The sequence below is a fragment of the Lissotriton vulgaris genome, chromosome 7, assembly GCF_964263255.1.
Source record: "Lissotriton vulgaris chromosome 7, aLisVul1.2, whole genome shotgun sequence".
NCBI lineage: Eukaryota > Metazoa > Chordata > Amphibia > Caudata > Salamandridae > Lissotriton > Lissotriton vulgaris.
The window spans coordinates 1266770678-1266790839 of NC_141695.1; the positions used below are offsets into that span (position 1 = coordinate 1266770678).

The window sequence follows — 20162 nt, forward strand, 5'->3', positions numbered from 1 at the left end:
TAATGTGATGTGTATGGGTGCTTTGAAATACTCATTTATTCTTGTGTAGTGGTGCTTAGTTTATTTTCTTTTAGTTGCATAGTTGTGCATACAAGGCCCCTGAGAGCGTCAATGCAACTGGCAGCATTTTGATATACTAGTTAAAGTGTGTTATTTACGCATCCTTTCAGGAGTAAATAATACACACATATAACAAGCTTAAAAGTCTACAGCGTGTATGGAATTGACATACTGCAAGACATCCTGATTAAATATTTCACCTCAGGCAAAAAAAGTGGTAATTTTGCTGGCCTACATCAGGAATTTTGCAATGCTTTAATCAGCTTACGTTTTGAGGGATCTTTTTACTTGGTTCCCTTACGCAGCATTTCACGAGCATACATTTTCATAGATGCACCACTGTAGAGTAGTAATCAGATTGTTTTAGGTCTAAGGAGCTTCCTTGTAATGCATGTAGAGAATGTCCAAGTTATTTCGGTTGAAGGTGATTTTCTGAAGTACACTTAAAGTGATTAAAAAGTGTGCTAGACTGATAGTCTATATTTTGCTGTTCTTCTGTAGATGTTCGTGGAGTTTGATGGCTCAAGTTGGAGGCCCCACACATGGGTGAAGGTTCATGCAGAAGACGTCATGGTGATCTTGCTGGAAGGATCTCTCGTTTGGGCTCCTCGGAGCAATCCAGTTTTGATCCAGGACAGTCTGGTTTCGGTGCCTCATTGGCCTGCTTTGGTAAGGACATTTGTTCAAGATTTTCAGCAACATGTATACTAATTTGGTGCAGTGGCCAGGGCAGCTGACCCTGGAACATGGGGGCTCACGGTTCGATTGCCGGCAGCAGGTTAGCCCAGCACTGTTTGATTCTGGGCAATAGCTTGCTTAATCTTCCCGACTGCCCCTAGCGCCGAGACACCTCGCCTGCGGTAGCTGCACGCTTTACAAATGCTGATATTATTTGTGGTGAGAGGAACTGCCCATTACTATCTCAGTTGCACTTTCATTGCTTCAGACATGCATACCTTGTACAGCTGCACTTACATCACCTTAGGTGTTTGAAGGTAGTGCAGGCTGTACTCTTATTACCTCAGGTGTTCAATTGGCAGTACAGCAAAATCCTCACTTCCGATTCTTTAGTTTTGTTTGCCAGTTATTTTACATTCAAGGTACCTTCAACTATTGCTGTCCTTCCACAACACCTTTGTGGCTACATTTCATGGGCAAATGACAATTCTTGGTGCTTTTTACAAGGTTGCTACTGTTGACCATGGATTGAGTCAAGTTCTTGAGGGCCATCTACCTACTTGCATGACGTGCCGAATTAAGTCTTGACTGAGGATACCCATTAATTTCATCGCCTGAATTACGAAAAAATGAGGTCTTGGATTTATTTTTTCAATTGGAGCTGCTTCGGTTTGGGTATGGAATAATGGTACATACATATTCTAAAATTGTTTTCCTTTTTTGGGGGGGGGATACGTTATTTTATAAAAATGTTTTAAAAGGGAGAACAGAACACAAAATCACAAACCGGTGCACCAATACTCCATGTGACATGTCTATCATACGACAGTAGGTCTCTGAGAGATTCGGCGTCTAAAGCATTAAAGTCTAGCCATTTGCCCAAAATCCGGGAGTGTTTCTACGGGCAACCTCTGGCCATGTTGATGGGCTTTTCCAGTCGCACACACCAGTCCATTCCTCTCTGCCATTTCTTAAGGGTAGATGTTGCCTCTGACCTCCATTTTTGGGCAGTGTCACGTGTCGCTACCACCGTTGCCAACCCAACCAAAGATTGGTTTCCCCAAACAGTGGTGGCTGGTGACCTTTTAAAATAGTGGGGCATAACATTTGGAGATGAGTGTTGCGCCCCCACCAACGTAAGGGGTATTCGGGAGATTCCCCTAGAGAAAACTTTAAAAAAAGAGTGGCAAATGGTGCATTTTAAAGTAAATTTAAGAAAGTACGTGTAGCAATAGACAAACTGACTTGAATCTTGGTTGGCATTGTGCGAAATTGTCACTTATGTGTGTTTAGTGCTATAACATCCCAGCCTGTAGCTGAGAAGGTACTGTTAATATGCAAGCCATTATTTAACAATTGTATTGGAAACCATATAAGACGGATGCTAAAAAAAAGTTACAAGATTTTTTTGTTTTATATAAAACAAGGCTTTGCAACAACTCAATTTATTGCATTGAAAAGACTTGCTATTTGAAAGCATCTGTTGCAGCTCATTCTGAGAGTATTTTTATACCCACTTGTGGTTCTAAAATAAAACAACAATATATTTTTATATAAAAAACATTTGGCCTAGAGTTCAGTTCTTTAGTGTGTGAGACCATTTGCTGGCTGAGTGTGTACCTATTTTAAACAACAACAAGGGGACCCCAATTAGTATCAGCGAGGGACCTCGGGGAGCTCAATCATATAGAAACAACAGTGGTCCCTGGCAAGGAGACGAATGATTGAAAATGAATATAGACTCAGTCAGTTCTATATTAGCGAAGACATGCTCAGCCGGGCAGAGGTCCTCAAAGTTTATATTTAAATCAAGGTTTGCAAAACACAATAACACCTTCAACAATTCACGTGAGTGGGGCACAAGCCTGTACCCAACCACGACAATACACAGACAAAGACATACACAAAGGGCTTGTAAGGCAAAATCAACAGTCTCTGCAAGGTTCCAATTTTAGACAGAGAATTTCTTGTAGGTACCATTACATAGTTTTGTATAGTAAATCATTCCACAAGTATATGGTACACAGTAAGTCGACGACGTTTCGGACCCCCTTACTAAATGATGGGGTCCATCATCAGGACAAAACAATGGTTGCCTTTTAAGTTATAAGCCTCTTTAGCCTAAGGGGAAGAAGGGAGGACAAAAGGTACATTACATTTTTCTACACGCATAATGGTAGTGACATTGTGCAGTGGTTATTAAACTAATTCGCTTATATCCTGGTGGAGACAGCGAGTGGCTTTATTTATGGTGTCAACAGGCATGTGACTGGGTGAGGAAGCACATACTGTTGGTGACTAAGTAAGTGCAAAAGTGTGAGTGAGTGGTTCTAAGAATATAAACCAGGGGTGACAACAAAGTCAAGTAAAAAACGGCGCAGTGGTACGGGTGGATTTCAAGGAGAGAGGATGCCACAGTGGTTGTAGGTGCGGCGATACATTTATATTGCAAAAACATCATAATCAAGTGAAAAACGGCGCAGTGGTGCGGAGTGAATTTCAAGAAGAGAGGATATCAATGTGGTCGGAAATGCAGCGATACACATATAGTACACACAAAGAAGAGAGATGTGGAGCTCACCAGAGGGGCATATGGTATGAGAGCTCACCTAAGAGCGCGCAGACGAGTAGTTAAGTCAGGACCAATTTTAGATGGTTTGTCCGAAATATTCGGTTTATCTAAAAGAGGGGAGGGAATAGCAGCAATTATGACGGGAGACAGCCATTTATTAAGTTTGGGCGGTCGGTGAAAAAATGAGGCGGCTTACCAGTAGTTCATAAAGAATTATTTCGAGGGTCCAGGGGCGGGGGAGGATTAATATCCTGTTTCCGCATGTACCTGTGTACAAGGTATACGTTTTAGGAGCGGGAATCCATGAACAAGAATATCAGAGGCACGTTACAGTGAAGCCGAGTGGGGCTTACCTTGTGAACCGGGTAATACCGGTAGCGCCGTGTCGCGCTGGGGTCCTGGAACCAGGAGGGCCTGCGGGTTAAGGAAAGGAATATCAGCCAGGGGAGGCAATTGGGCAGGGTGTAGCGCGGAGCTATAGTGACGAGCGTGGAGCGCGTCTAAAGCTTACCGGGTCAGTCGGCAGAACTTGATTTCCTGGTTAAGGAAATCATGTGAGCACAACACTTATAATATGCTCGGCCATTGACTGAGTTAAGGGCATGGGAATAAAGGAAGGACCAAGGCCGGGCGGCCATATTAGGTGCAGCGAGTAAGAGCTACAGATAGATGGAGACAGCGTGAATAGGGATAAGTGCAGCATGGTGACATATGTGAAAGACAATAACAATTGTGAAAATTGCAAAAATAACAGCATCATTAAAATTAGAGTACATTGGTTGCACATAGGAGTCTCTGCGAAGGCCAGAATGTTTTTTGTTGTTCATTCACTTAGGTCTTTTCAATTGAAGAACATGGTCAAATTAGTGTAGTCCAGTCCTCTTGCTCGTTAAGACCAGAGTTCAAGCTATCTGTCCTTATTATCCATTTTAGCTCCTCTTTGTTGAGCATGAGATTCAGGTCACCTCCTCTTGGTGGTATTGTCACTTGGTTTATCACCGTCCAACGGATATCATTTTCAGTGTGCTCCTTGGAAGTGAAATGTTCAACCAACGGAGCGTTGGGGGTCTTACAACGTATTCTGCTCCGGTGTTGGGAAATCCGCAGTTTGACTTTTTGCTTGGTTTGTCCAACATAAATAAGGTCACATGGACATGAAATTGCATATACAACATTACAACTGTTGCAGTTTGTAAACGTCTTCAACACATTTTTAGTTTCCTTGTAAACAAATTCTTTACTTTCTACAGTGAAGTCGCATACCACACATGTTCCACATTTCGCATGACCCCTAAGGGGTGTTTTAGCCCAATGGTCATTAATCGTTCTTTTTAGTGGGGTAGGGGAAGGTAAGGCTGCCCTCACTAAATGGTCTTTGATATTTTTGCTTTTTTTGAAAGCAAAAAGTGGGCGTTCCCAGTTCAGTTGCCCCGAATTTAGAATATGCCAGTTTTTTTTAATGGTTTTCGTGACTTTGTTGGACACGCTGGAAAAAGTTGTGACACAAACCAGTTTATTTGTAGTAGGCTTAGGTCTATTTACCAAGAGGGTCTCACGTGGGCAATACCAAGCTCGCTTCATAGAGTTTTTTATGAGGCGGCGAGGATAGCCTCTTTGTCTCAATTTGGTAGCTAGGAGACTAGCTTCATGGAAATAATCCTCTTTGTGGAAATTGTTCCTTCTCAACCGGAGGAACTGTGAGTAAGGTAAGCTATCTTTCAGGGCCCTAGGGTGACAGCTATTATAGCTTAGAAGCGTGTTTTTCTCACTGGGTTTGTGGTATAAAGAGGTGTAGAGTAGGCCATTCTGATGCTGGATGTTTAAGTCCAAGAAGGGGATAGATGTTTTTCTGTTAGTCAGTGTGAATGTCAGCCCACTGCAGTTGTTGTTGAGCCAATGTAGTAGGGCTGGGAAGGCATCGATGTCGTTACCCCATATCAAACCTTGATTTAAATATAAACTTTGAGGACCTCTGCCTGGCTGGGCATGTCTTCGCTAATATAGAACTGACTGAGTCTATATTCATTTTCAATCATTCGTCTCCTTGCCAGGGACGGCTGAGTGTGTACAACAAATGCTTTACACTGTCCTCTGATACTGCCTTACTGCTCAACTAAGCTACCACTTTAGAGAGTAAGGTTATTTCTTACTTTAACCTCTACCAAACCTCTGGGGACTGTGGATTCTGTGCACACTGTACCTTATTTTGGTGCAGTATATACAGAGCCACTTTCTTACATGCCCTCCCGGTTTTGACTCTGTTTTTGCAGGCATAGTGTTTCTGCACACTTTTCGCACTGCTGATCAGTGGTAAAGTGCAAGTGCTCTTGTATGTAATGGATTGGTGTTTTCATGATTGGCTGTTTGGTTTTCTTGTCAGCCCCTACTAAAGTGCACTTAGTGTGCCAGGGCCAGGGAACCAAATGCTACGCGTTGGCATGCAGCACGGATTGTGCCACCCACGTGAGTAGGCCGGAAAAGGTACCTCAGACTTGCCATTGCAGAGTCTGCGTGCAGTTTGTAACTGTCATGTCGACTTGGCACCTGCACACACTGGCCAGTCCCTTACCTTCCCTTTTCTTACATGTCAGGCACCCCTAAGGTAGGCCCAAAGTACCCCTGTGGGCAGGGTGCAGTGTATGTGAAAGGTAGGACATGTTTGATGGTGAATTACAGCCCATTTCGTTTTTCAATATTGCAAGGCTACTTGTTCCCCATAGAACAGAATGGGAAGTTTGTTTATAACATCTTATAAACATAAGTGGCCCTGGGAACTAGGTGGGAAAATAAAATTTCGTATGCCTGAACTCTAAGGATGCATCTTTTAGTAAAGGTGATTTTCACATTCTCTGTTTGAAAATACCACTTTTAGGAAGTAGGTATTTTCTTGCTCAGTCATCCTGTGTGCCTCTGCTGGAATGTGGATTACCTGTCTGGGTTTTGGGCGACAGATGGCTAGGAAGCAAGGGTGGCTTACGATAGTCTAGGTAGGTCTGGAATGGGCTGAATAGACCTGGGCTGCAATGGGGGAAGAGGGGGAGATTTCCTTGCACCTCCAAGCGCCTGGTCTACCTCTGACAATGCTGTCTCCACTCCCTGCCGGGAAACAACACTAGAGAAGGCAGAACTGGTTCTGGTTGGGCGCAGACACCCTCTGCCTAGAGGATCTAAGGATTTTTGGATAGAAATACTGGGGTCCTGACTTCCTGAACTTTAGAACTCTTTTGGATCAAGAAGACTGCCAAGAAGAAGCTGTGAGGAGGGACTACCACTTTGCTGTGTTGGCCTACTGTGGCTGCTTCTGTCTTGGGCAGTGAAAGGACTGGACTGGACTGAAACCTCTGCAATCTACTTTTGTGAGTTTCTCCAAGGGCTTGAGGTAGAGCTTGCCCCCTGTTAAAGAAGGCTCTGGAACAGCAGACTTCAAGCTCTTCTGCCTTTCGCACTGGGGACTGTGTTTTGTGCTGCGACAGAAGAAAAGCAACTGTACGGTGCCGACTCAGTGCCCTGAAGGCACCGCAGAGGGCAGGGCCCACCACGACCCTTGTCTCACCGACGACGCCTTATGACGCCGCCACCGATCCGTTGCTCGCACCGCGATCTGTGGGCTCCGCACTGCCTCGCTTCACACCACGCCAACGCCTGGGTACCTCAGAGCACCGCCGCAGCGCAACCCTGATCTCACCGACTCCTGCTAATGCTGCCACCCAGCTGTTGCTCGCACCGCGACCTGTGGCCACCGCACTCCGCACCGCCTCAATTCACAATGCTGCATTGGTGTCCCCGACGCAGCCGCTCCACGCCGAAATCGATGGCGCTGCTTGCACTGTGGGTCAAGAGCACCACTCGTAATGTTACACGAGGCACCACCACTTTGGCCTACCGACGCCAGCACCGTTGACACCCGTACCATCGACACCCGTTTGTCAGCCGACTACAGCGCTTCTGCAAAGACGACGCTGCTGCTTGCACCGTGACGAGCACCACCATCGCCTCTCACCGCGACCCTGGTCTCACCGATGACGCTATCTGACGCCGCCACGAGCCTCTGCTTGCATTGCGACCTGAGGGCACCGCTTGCTGCACTTCGTACCGCAGGACCCGACACCTGCAGACGTCAGTGCTCCTGATAGCAACAGAAAGGAGCTTGACCTGCAACGCGAATTACTTCAAGGGCCTCGGCGCCCTGCATCTCTAATGGGTACTGTTGGTGGGTTTGCGACGCCGTGACCAGCCTGAACTGATTTGATTTGTTTGCTCACGACGCTGTGATAGCCCCGGACAGAGATATCTACATCAAGGAACTGCTTTGAAAGTGTATTTTGATAACTGTAGATTTTTAAGTACTGTATTGTGGATTCTTATTGTTTTTGGCCTTGTATATAAAAATATTGGGTATTTTTCTGAACTGGTGTGGTGTCCTTTTGTAGTGCTCACACTGTATTATTGTTGGTTATGTGCAAATGCTTTACACACGGCCTCTAAGATAAACCTGACTGTTGGTGCCAAGCTACCAAGGGGGTGAGCAGGAGTTATTTTAGGAGTGTAACTCCCTTATCCTAACTAGGAAGATGGGTCCCTGTTGGACAAAGGTGCAAGCCCTTGCCAACTAAAGACCCCCATTTTTTTTTTTTTTTTAACTATTAACCAAGCTCATGTTCAGTCATACAGGTGTGTTGAAAAAGCAGATAGGATATCAACATTACATGGTACAAACTCAGGCAAGCTTGACAATGCAAGGACTGGAATACACTTAATCCCCCGCACCTCCCCACTGCGCTCTGCATGGTACCTCCGCCACAGCCCCCAGCCCCCCATACCCTCTTTCACCTATTTATAAACCCCCTGGACTTGTATATAGTTTCCTCAGCCCTTTGACACCAGTCCAGATCTCGTAGCCATTGGTCCCATTGCGGGGGGGGGGGCCTGCGCCCCCCAGCTATTGGCGACGTTGCGTTTCGCCACTCCAGCTGCCATGGCCAACCAAATCTCATTATACCTGGACCAGTAAGTGGGCCTTTTAATCCTGAGCAAGAACCATCTGGCCTCCACCGGGACCGGCAACCCCACCACTGTTTGCCATTGTGCGTGCCACTTTAGTCCAGTAGGGTACTATGTGCGGGCATACCCACAGAATGTGGTAGAACGTCCCCTCTTCCTGACAGCCCCTCACACACAGCGGAGACAGGCTCCTGCCCCATGCGAACAGGTGCGTATGCGGGTAATACACCCGGTGCAAGTTCTGAGACCCCCATTTCTAGCAGTTTTCCTTTTTGATGTGTACTTTGCTTACATTGACTTGATGCATGTATCAGCAGTTACTCTTTTTTCTTAAGGGCTGGGCTACAAGCTTCTATACTTGGTGCATCATCATAACTTTCCTTTGTTGTGCATACCATAAGGATGTAACCTATTCCTACATCAAATACATGTTAACATTTTGCTTTGGTGGATTCTACATCTAGGTGAAAAAATACAAATCTAAATGGCCACATTTGATACTTTTCACCCATTTAACTCTTTCTCCTTGAAATTAAAAGTTAATTCCTAGATATGCTGGTCCATTTCCCTCCATCACAGAAGAGAGAAACATTTAAAAATTGGTGGATATTATCTCATGGCTGTTTGGTGTACCGAACTCTTGCACACAAATTACTGCAAAAGAGATAACACAATTTTTAATCTTAGACCACTCAGCTTCACTGTGGATTGAAAGAATGAAATAGACCCGATCAAACAGAGAAATGTTGTTGCAGCTGGATTTAAATGTCAATTATTTTAAAGGAAGGCTTTAGCCTTCTTTGCATGTAAAGTAATTGAAAGGTGCTCACACCTAATTTAGTTGCAAAGTGAGTAGGTTGCGGCAACAAGTTTAACGGCTTGAAAATGTTTCTTTATCTCCCAGATAGTGCATAGGTACATTATTTTTATCAGCCACAACTCGTTAGCACCCACTATATATCTTGGTTACAAACTGAAGAGCTGTTAGTTCCTTTTAAAGATTTAAGTGTGCTCCTTTTGTTAATCGGTATGCGATGGAATCGCTAAGTAGGTTGCTCTATGTATGCATTGATGTCTGTATGTGTTCTGATCTATTTTGTATATTTTTCTGTGATCCATGCCAATATATGCATGACTGTGACACGGCTCTCTGTGCCTACACTATTCATAAACCATATCAAAAGCGGATGCTTCAAATTACAACCCGCAAATAAATGTACACTCATGCGATTATTGTGCTACTCAATGGTATGTCGGCGGATAATATACTGCATGGCTACACACTTATAAGGTCCAAAAGGTGAGACCTATTGGCTGTGGCAATGCTTGTTTATTGCTTAATGCCTATTTATTCATACAGTATTCATCTAATGCACTTATTCTTATTTGTGAATATGGGGTTTACTTATGTTACTCCTTTTTAGTAGAACAGCAGCTGTGTGGCTTCAGGATCCATGTGCCCAGTTGTGTTAAGTCAATATACTTCATACTCTCATCTGGAATCAAATTGTCTGCATCGTGGCACACCTTAAAAAATGAATATTTATTATTTGTAAAGACGAGGGACCATGTAGAGAATGTCTAAAGCTGAGTCTATTTTGTTTAACACATGCAAAGTGTATCAAATTAGACTATTTCCCACCTTGATGCGATTGATGTGCCTCCCTGAAGATATATTGTCCAAGTTAATAGAATGAAAGACTTAGTTGGGTTTTTCACACTTTATTTTTCATTCAGACCTGTGCCAACAGACATTACAACTGTACACTCTTCTCTTAGGACTGTTTGCCCCTGGTTCTTTGCCAGTCCACTTTTAACCGGCTTGGCTTAATATTTTTGTGAATCCCAGATGATGGCTTGGTCTCATCTGTTTCAGCCATCATTTTCTTTCCCCATTAAAAAAAATTGTCTTGCATAATAGGAAAACATTGGAAAAATTGTCGTCGTTGACATATGTGGAAGTAATGTGTGATATGGATATCACTAAGGACGCGTCATTTAACATGAAACTCAAAAGGTTTCTTCACTCATTAAACATTGTTTGATTGTCACAAATTAAACCAATCTTCTCATACTTGTTTTCGTCTTCTATTTATTCATAGTTGAATCATCATACTTGTTTTTTAGTTGATCAAAATTCATTTCCAAACATAAGCCAATATATTGCATTACTTCATGCTTGCCCAATGCCTTTCGGGTTAAGGGTTAACCCTTCGTCAGGGGCCTAGAATAAAGGGAGACATACAGGACCTTAGCGATCAGGGGATGCACCATAATCACATATAGTAACCAAAACTAATGAATTATATAACATTTTCATCCAATATATCCGATTAAATGCTATTCGATTCGAACTTGAATTCTAACCAAAGATAACAATAGAGCAAATATATGTACATTACATGTTAAAACTCGTTGTGTTAACCATGGATGATAAAGAAATCGATATGGTGTAATAAGTGCTGCATTAGTGTCGTGCTGAGATGCATAATGTGGGAAAACGACCTAAAATTATCTAATGTGCCCGTAATGGTTCGGGAGAACGAACTTACTCGGTGCAGTAGCGTGCAGTACTCTCGGCGTCTGAATGCGGAAGCGATCTGGAATATTCAGGACCCTATCAGAGCTGAGGTTGACATATGTGCAAAATCCATTTGTAATGGGCTACAAGATGCATTGTGATGTAAGCATATCCATCAGAGGTATTTGAATATCCTATTCATTACATTTGTCCGAATGGTATCAACATTGACTGGCAGTTGCAAAGCCTCTGGCTCAATCGCTTGCTGCTGGTGTCTTTAAATTCTTTTAAAGCATTGGGCCTCTGAGAAATTGCAAGCACATTACCAGCATTCCAGGCAATTTGGCATGGCATGTGCTTGGGAGCTGTTCAACAAGTGCAAGCAGGACGGGTTTTACCTACCAGTATTGGAGGAGCTGGCTGCATTCTTTGTGGAACTAAGCATAGAAAGAAATCGTTTTCAGTTAGCATTGGTTTGACTGAGCAGGCATTTGTATTTTTTTTACTAGAGGATTTGCTCACACGCTTGTGAATGGTTAAGATTTCAAGCTAATATTATGGTTAGTAATTAACACTGTGAGTAGGTTGCATGTGGGACATTTTGAGGACAGTTAAAATGGCTATTTATAAAAATTTCAATGAATCTTTTTTCATTCTAGATCTAGGCTGCTTTGCTGACTTATACCAAATATTGTTTTAAAGGTTGACATCGGTTTCCCTACCTAAAGTCTTACCAAATCGATCATCTAAAACCCAACAGCCTCTTTATTGTTTTGAAGTCTAAATAGTACAGAAGTAGAATAGTACTTAGCCTTAACACATTTTTTGTCATGCCCGATCCACAATCCCTGGTGTTAATGTTGTGTCCCACTGCTAATAAACGCCCTTTCTAACAATAGGTTTCTAAGACTTTAAATGTTTTAAACCTGCATGTTCTCAGTCCTTCAGGTTTTATGTCTAGCCTAGCACTGGCGCTGCTTAGGAGATGACCTCTTGGAATCGGGTTGTACTTTCTCAAACTCCTGCATGTACTGCACTGTTTCCAATGAGCACTAGTGCATGTATTGCATCCACCTTGCGGGAGCTAGCAGGGGTGCCATCTATTTTCAATTATCACGCCTGTGCTTGTTTACATTTGCCTGTCTCCAGGTCGCGTTAATTGGAAACAGATGGTGGTCGTGTTCACTTTTGCAGCCGTGCGTTTCTTTTAAGTCTGATGCCTACTCTTAGAAATCGGTCCCAATGAGACAACTGCTCTCACAGTATTTTAGGCGCTGCTGTGTATTGCTGCGCCACACTTTTTCTTTAGCCTTTAAAGCGTGCTGTGTGCCCCTTCAATTCTCCACTTGGAGTGTGTTCGCTTCAGAACATGTTTAAATCAATGCACGGATGAATGGAGGCTTTTGCAACAATACGATTCCCCAGTAACTTAAGCATTCCCTGAAGACATTTATCTGTGTGTAACCTGCAAAGCACAAGTTGGAGTCTCGTAAGGCCATTTCAGCTTTCCATCCTTCAGAGGTTGATAAATGGATGACCTTGAACTTTAATATTATTAGCACCTATTACTAGATATTAATAGTTGTAAAACTGCTGTAGTAAGTATCATAAAAATACTTTCATACAGTGTAACCATCTATACCGTTCTTTTTTGGGGGGAGGGCGGGTTATGGGCATCCCTCTTAAGGAAGGATTTTTTTGGGTTCTATACGAGCATTTTAGCACAATAACTGTGACCGAAACTTAGTAGATTAGGGTTATATCTTGTTAGTTAGACATACTTCTTTCCATTGCACTTAGGTGTCGTAGCTTTAGCACGTTGGACTTTCCATGTTTTGTGCGTCTCTCCCCTTAATCAAATTGAAGATAGCTTTACAGAGAGGTTAGAGACCCTATCTTAATCTGATAATGGGGAAATTAGTGACGAACAGTGCGATGTTATTCACATTAGGCTACGGAACGTTGCAGGACTTACAGCATTCTTTATAAGGGGCTTTCAGGGTACCCCCCTCTGAGGATATTGGGGAACTCTAGTGTTAAATTTTAAGTTTGTTACGCAAAGAGGCAGTTACGACCACTTTACACTGGTTGCAGATGGGCTAAACTTTACATTAAAGCTAAAGAGGTGTTGATCAATCCAGCACAGTTTTGCCATAAAAAACTTTGAAGTTACCCTTATTCTTCTGGCCAGAAATAACCAGTTGAGTGCCATGCAGTGCCTTCTAGATTCATGCCTTGCTTCGGCACCATTTTATTTGTACCTACTGTGTACGAGCATCTTTGTGACTCCACCAGTCAGTTAGTACTCGTGTTTTTGCCAATAACACATGTGCGCTGTGGTGTGTAGCTTTAATTTTAACGTACGTTTTTGACTGTGAACACCACAGCATGCATAATGCTGTTGGGTAAAGGACTTGTGTATAGTTATATAGTAAACAAGCCACAAGCGAACCAAAGGCAGTGCATGTTAATTAATCAAATGCAGGAAAATAGTAAACATTCAAATACCGTAGGTAATATTTGTTTGCCAAGCTAAACTACCAGCAGAAGAATAAAGGCATAATTGTTTAAATTCTGTTTATTGTAAAGCTTTATTCATAAGAGACGAAACCAAAAGTAGCCTTTTCCTGGCTTTTTTCAGACTTCTGCATGTTCCAGTATAGTTGTTGAGTGCAGCATAGCAAAGAACGATTGAGTCTACATTATTTTCATCTTATAGCAGAGCTACATTGCTGCATCGAAGCCCCCAGTCAAATAATAGCTTTAACTGCAAATTGCAATAAATACCATTAGTAACTCTCTCATATGGTGCATTATTTCAAATTAAATCAGTCTTATTTCAGTTGCAGCCATAAAAGTGCATAGGTACAATAGTTAAACAAGCATACATAACCTTTCCTGAACTTTTGTCCTTACAATCAGCGTGGCATAAAGCATAAAACTTCCTAAGTAAAAGTAAAAACAGGGCATACACTACCAACTTCTCCTTAATGTTTTGTGTGCTATATTGATGAATCACATAAAGTGCTAGAGTGCAGTATTGTGAACGTGACTTTATGCTTGATACACCTGTGCCGCCGTGCTTGCATTGTTGCCAATGCCTACGAAATCAGTACTGTACTTTGAAAAATGCTAATAAAACAGATTTGTTAAAAAAAAAGTGCTAGAGTGCAGTAAAGCAGATGGTAGACTGACCCGGGTCCCTTTGAGGTTATTGCAGAGTAGCAGCGTGTTGTTGAGAATAACACATATATCAACAATATAAAAACATCTAAAATTGGTCTTATCGAAGTGCATTTTGCCCTGGAGTGTGGTGCAGCGTACAAAAAAGAACGTGCATAAAAGCGGGTCTTGTCGTCAGATAGCTGCTGGAGATGGTAATACGATAGAGCACAGTGCCTAAAATTTCAGGATTTTATAAAGGGGACAAACATTTTAGTGTATGGTTTGTAAAAACCACAGGGAAAAAAATTAAATGCAGCGCGAACTGTCCAGAAAAAGTGTTACAAGGCCACATACTAGATTCAAGCTGATGCTGGAAATCTAATGAGAAACAAAGCAGGTATTTACTCATGTCGGCCCTAAAAAGAAGCAATAACGAACATTCCTATCTCCCTCCCACTTTCCAAAGATCGCTAGCTGGTAGAGTATCGGAGCTCAAGTGTAGGTAGGCATAAACAGTTTGTTTGGATTTCTTGGTTTGTAGCCTCCGAGCTTGGACCTGTGCTAGTAGTAATGCTTGAACATACTTCTTCCCCAGGGAAGCGAGTGAGACCGTTTCGGTGAAAGCACGGCCTATTGCTTCCAATGATTTCTTCATGTATGCCAGCTAAGGGATCATGAGTCCTCCGGCACATGCTAAACAATCGCTAATTATGTCTCTAGTGAGGGAGGCTTCGTCTGTCTTTCAAATAAATAGCCACAATAAGGACGTTCGGTGCAAATTCGGTCACTAATATAACATAAGCCTGTCTACATGTGACAAAGTGGGGGATGGGGTAGAAAACTGACATCTTTTTAAGAAAACTTTTTTCCATTTGGAGAGCAGTGCGCCAAATTTCTGCCCCATAGGTTGCCACCGGAACACACTGAGAAGTGTATTCTGGATTAGTGGTGCAAGGGCCAGGCTGCCCCGCGGGGATGGGTGGCAAAGAAGTGGGCCGGCTGTCCTACGTAAGTTTGCCCTACGCTGCGATAAGTATGGGGCCATGAGCTGTTGCGCCAAAAGTTTTCCTCAAATAGGGAAAGTGTTGGTGCATAGCAAACTATTACGACTGACTGATATACTTAAAATACCCTAACAACAAAAGAGTGACTAATTAAGCATTAAAAAAGGGAACAGATAGATGTTTGTAGAAGAACCCTCACTCACCAACCTGGTTGGTGACATGCTTCATCATAGGGTCCCCACCGAATCGGCCGAGTGCCGTTCCGGTGTGCTACAACGCCTGCAATTGCAGCGGAGAAGGTTTTTATTTTGTGCAAGTGAAAGTGATGTAGTGTGATTTAAAAAGTAACCAGATACTACCGTGGGAACATTTTATTCTGGGTGATTTGGTTACTAGCTAAAAACAAGTGGCGGATCTAAACCAGCTGAGTGGTGAGGCTGGGAGATCCGATTTAGGCACAAACGGTGAAAAAGTTGGTCGACATGTTTCTGCTTATATAGTGATGCGTGTTCTGCTAAGCTTTCATCAGGACCTTGTAACTGGTGAGACCATGGCGGTAAACGCTCGCTAAGGCGTACCCTAACCCCTGGTCTTGTGCAATTTATAAAACTCACGATTTTACCCCCGTGAAACGGTTTTCAAATGGTTCTCAGACCGGTAATAACTTATTACAGGATGTCCAGTTACTTCATGGAAACCAGACGGGGGACCCGCTAGGAGTTTTCCAAATTTTCAGGGTCCCGCCGAGTGCCTAACTGTTCACGTCTGGATCCGGTTAGGCACTCGAGACCCTAAAAATTTGGAAGGGAAGGTTGTAAGGCCCTGTGTAACAGCGGCCGCGTCTCATATCCTCAGCATGGTGTGAGTAATGGGTTAGTTCTGGATGTAGCGTGGCCTGTGGGTGCGCGGAGGAACGGTATCTTACATAGTGACGTATGGGCCATGGCCCTATCATGGAAGAACAATTCAAAAACAACAGTTAATGGACAGAATGCAGAACAATGTCATACATTCACCCCACACGTGAGTCCCATGCTCTCCACACCACTGGAGTCAAGCTATCCTGGCTGAAGACGGCTGATAGCCAGAAACCGGTCCTAAGATGCTCGATTCCGGTCCAGGAAAGACATGGCTTGGCAGTTGAGGCTGGACTGTTCCCATGAGGCACACGGTCAAAGCTGATTTGCATATGGCCATGTCTGAACTGGGGTGGTGTGGAGTGCAAAAAAACGATGGATTTAGGCCCAGAACTGGGGTGAATGTATGACATTGTTCTGCATTCTGTCCATCAACTTTTGTTTTTGCACCTATCTTGGAAGAGCCACCTCTTCTCTGATTCCGGTCTGCCACTCAACTAAGTAGCGCAGTTGTGCTGCTTGAAAGTATTGTTGGAGATTGGGGATCCCCAGGCCTCCCTCATCCATCTCTCGATATGCTAGTTGATTATGTAGCCCCCCCCCCAATATAAACTTCTGGAGGGCGGTCTGTATGTTCGGGATAGACCAGGGCGGCAGGATCACTGGGACAGTTTGAAAAATTTATAAAATCTTGGGAAGGGCAGACATTTTTACTGCTGCGATCCACCCTAACAAGGAGAGTGTTTTTTTTGGAGCAGCGCGCTAAGTCCTTACAGATTTGGGATGTGAGGTTGATTTAATTGAGGGCAACTGTTTTCTCTGTGCACGGCGTGAGGGTGATACCCAGGTATGGGAGCTGTGGTTGTGTCAGTAATCCCACGTCCTACGCGGGTGCGCCAGGAATTAAGCGAGCGTTTTTGACCAGCGGTAGAATCAATGATTTCCCCTTGTTTATCCGGAAGCCGGACACCTCTCCAAATGATTCCACTTCTGCCAGAAACGCGGGTACTGAGCTCTCCGGTCGATCGAGAGCAGCTAGGATGTCATCGTCATATAAACCTATAGCATGTGATTCCCCACCGAACGTAATGCTTCGTATGTTCGGGTTGTCACGTACCTTTTGTGCCAGCGGTTCGACATATAGTGCGAACAGGAGAGGTGAGAGGGGGCACCCCTGCCTTGTACCTCGCTGGATCTCAAAGGGACTAGAGCGCAGGCCACCCAGACGAACCCGCGCCTGGGGGCTGTGATAGCAAATCGCAATCCATGCCTGAAAGCGCTCACCCACTCCGAAATGCGCCAGGACTTTCAGCAGGAAACTCCAATCGACACGGTCAAACGCTTTTTCAGTATCGATCGCTAGTAAGACCGAATTAGACTGCTGAAAGTGGGCCTTGTCAACCAGGAGGAGAATTTGTTTAGTATTGTCGCTGCACTGCCGGCCCCGGACAAAGCCGGATTGGTCTGGCTCAATAATCCCGGGTAAGCACGACCCAAGTCGCGCAGCCAATACGCCAGTGAACAACTTCAAATCCATGTTAAGCAAGGAAATGGGCCGAAACGCCAAGCATTGTGTAGCTTCCTTGCCCGGTTTTGGCAAAACCACAATCTCTGCTTCCAGCATGTCAGATGGGATGGAGCCCGGGCCTTGGAAAGAATTAAAAAGCCTAGTGAGGACAGGGGTGAGCAGCGGGCAGAAGGTCTTATAAAAACCGGCGGAGTAGCCGTCCGGGCCTGGTGATTTTGGAGATTGGAATCTGGTTATGGCTGCTGCCACTTAATCAAGGCGTATGGGGGTGTCAAGGAAGTCCGCGTTCGCTGAGGATAGCGCCGTGGTGGCGACGCCTTCTAAATAGGTGTCGGCATCTGCTCACAGGACAGTTTTGGCGTGGTATAATGAAGCATAATCGCGGAATGCCTTCGCGATCTGCGCCTCCTCCCTGATTTCGTCACCCTTCCCGTCACGCAAGGTTTGAATTTTCGAGTGTTGGACCTTCGCTTTCAGTGCACTGGCCAGGAGGCGACCGGTCTTGTTCCCCCCCCCTACGTAATGAGTATGGCAGAGGCGAAGGGCGGCCTATTCGCTTCTATCTGTATCTAGTCCTGCCAACTGAGCCCTGGCCGCTTTTAGTTGCTTCCAGACCCTGGGAGCCCCAGTACGACTATGACCCCTCTCCAGCTCTATGACCTGGGCAGTTAGGGCCTTGCGCTTTACTTTACGGTCCTTAAATTCCGCCCCCGCTATCGCAATGAGTTCCCCGCACACCACTGACTTCAGGGCCCCCCATAATGCTGACACTGGTGTCTCTGGATTGTCATTGACAGTTAAATAGTCAGTGATACACTTGCGGAGATGCTGGGCTACATCTGCGCGTTGCAGGAGGGGTTCTCTTAGTCTCCACCCGCCTGGGGGTCTTCTAACCTAGGGGACTGAGAGTGTAAGTTCCACCACGTCATGATCTGAAATAGCTGCCGGAGTGATGCATACGTCTACCACCCGGGACTCTAGTTCTGAAGACCCGATAAAGTGATCTAGTCGAGCGTAGGTGTGGTGTACATGTGAGTAGAAGGTATATTGTGATGTCCCGGGGTGTTTAGCCATCCATAAGTCCACTAACCCTCTTTGCTGTAGCCAGTCCTTGCTTTCCCCGGAGATGGCGCCAGCGCTACCGTATCTGTGCCCAGCCCTGTCTTTGTTAGTGTCCATCACTAAATTAAGGCCCCGCCCCCCCCCCCCCCCCAGAAGCAGAAGAGTATCTGAAGAGCGCAGCACCTCTGAAAGAGAGTTGCGTAGAAATGGCTCTTGTCCTGTGTTTGGTGCGTATAGAGACCCCGCAGTCATATGCAGTCCCCCTATCAGTATGCTATAAGCTAACAATCTGCCCCTGATCTCTCCCACCTTGTCTTTGATCTGCCCTCTGAAGTGTTTAGACACTAAAATCGCAACCCCTGCTTTTTAGGTCGACCTCTGCCAATGCGCTTGCGCATTGCAGATGTCGATCTATTGTAGCTGAAACAAACTCTTTAAACCAAGCGCGGATTCGGATTATATGCAGTTTATGTGCCCATGCAGGCGCTTCAGACCCGCCACAGCAATGCCGAGAGCTTCACACTTCAAAGGTTCCCTCCCACCCTTCCGACTTCAGGCATTCAAGCGTGAATTTTCCCCAGCGCGCAATGCAGAGGGCTTGTTGTTTTTACCAGCATCCTTCTATGCCACATGCCTTGTTAATTCATCCATTTATTCATAAAGAATATGTGCAACACATGCTGCAAACGTCACTCAAGCCACAACAGCACAACTCGCATTATTCATACCAAGTGAAATGAGAACTGTTAACCACGGTTCACTCACCCAACACACACATATCCTAAAAAAAAGTAAGAGTAATCATTCCCTTGAAACTATCCGAAAACATTCAGTACACACACTGCTGCGCCAACCCTTCATCTCACACGTAGACACACACAATTGTGTCGTTCGAACCTCAACCCATTGACTGTCCATTGAGAAGCCCCAGTCCTTGTGTAGGGGCGCCCAGACGCAACAACACAACAAGCACCACAGACGCTCGTTAGAGAAGTGAGCATAATATAAAATAGTGTAATACACACACTGGTGCAGTACAACCAGCTTCACTGCAAGCTTCCCTCATACACGATATGCACAACAAGCAGCAGTGCGAGCGAGCTCTCACACACACACACACACACACACACAGTAGCTGCAACAGTTAGGTGGATAGCAGGCGTATACTGCTGCATGCACGGTTCCTGCTGAGTAGAACTTTCACTCACACACAGAAATGAGTGTGTGTACATTTCGTTGCTGGCAACCTCCTGGCAAGGGCTCCCAAATTTAGCCATCAGTCTTCACTTTTCAAGCACTGCACTCGTGCTTATGGTGGCATCCACCTTGCAGGAGCGAGCAGCGGTGCGCCACAAGTGTAGTGCTTAAAAAGTGAAGACTGATTGTTTTTTATTGACTTACTTACATCTAGTGGCACCACCACAGCACCACTCAGCACCACCCCAGCATCACTCAGCACCTTCACATTATCACTCAGCACCACCTCAGCACCACTCAGCACCACCACATTATCACTCAGCACCACTCTGCACCGCCACAGCACCACTCTGCACCGCCACAGCACCACTCTGCACCGCCACAGCGCCACTCTGCACCGCCACAGCGCCACTCTGCACCGCCACAGCGCCACTCTGCACCGCCACAGCGCCACTCTGCACCGCCACAGCGCCACTCTGCACCGCCACAGCGCCACTCTGCACCGCCACAGCGCCAC

The 20162-nt window shown here is 45.0% G+C and overlaps 1 protein-coding gene across 1 annotated transcript in view; it reads left to right on the forward strand.

Annotated features, from left to right (window-relative positions):
- KDM3B (lysine demethylase 3B) overlaps window positions 1-20162 on the forward strand; it is a 1298224-nt gene that overhangs the window by 32675 nt on the left and 1245387 nt on the right. Inside the window, exon 2 of the mRNA XM_086931831.1 lies at window positions 562-729. Within this exon, the coding sequence (XP_086787957.1) occupies window positions 562-729 (168 nt within the window). The remainder of the gene's footprint in view (window positions 1-561; window positions 730-20162) is intronic.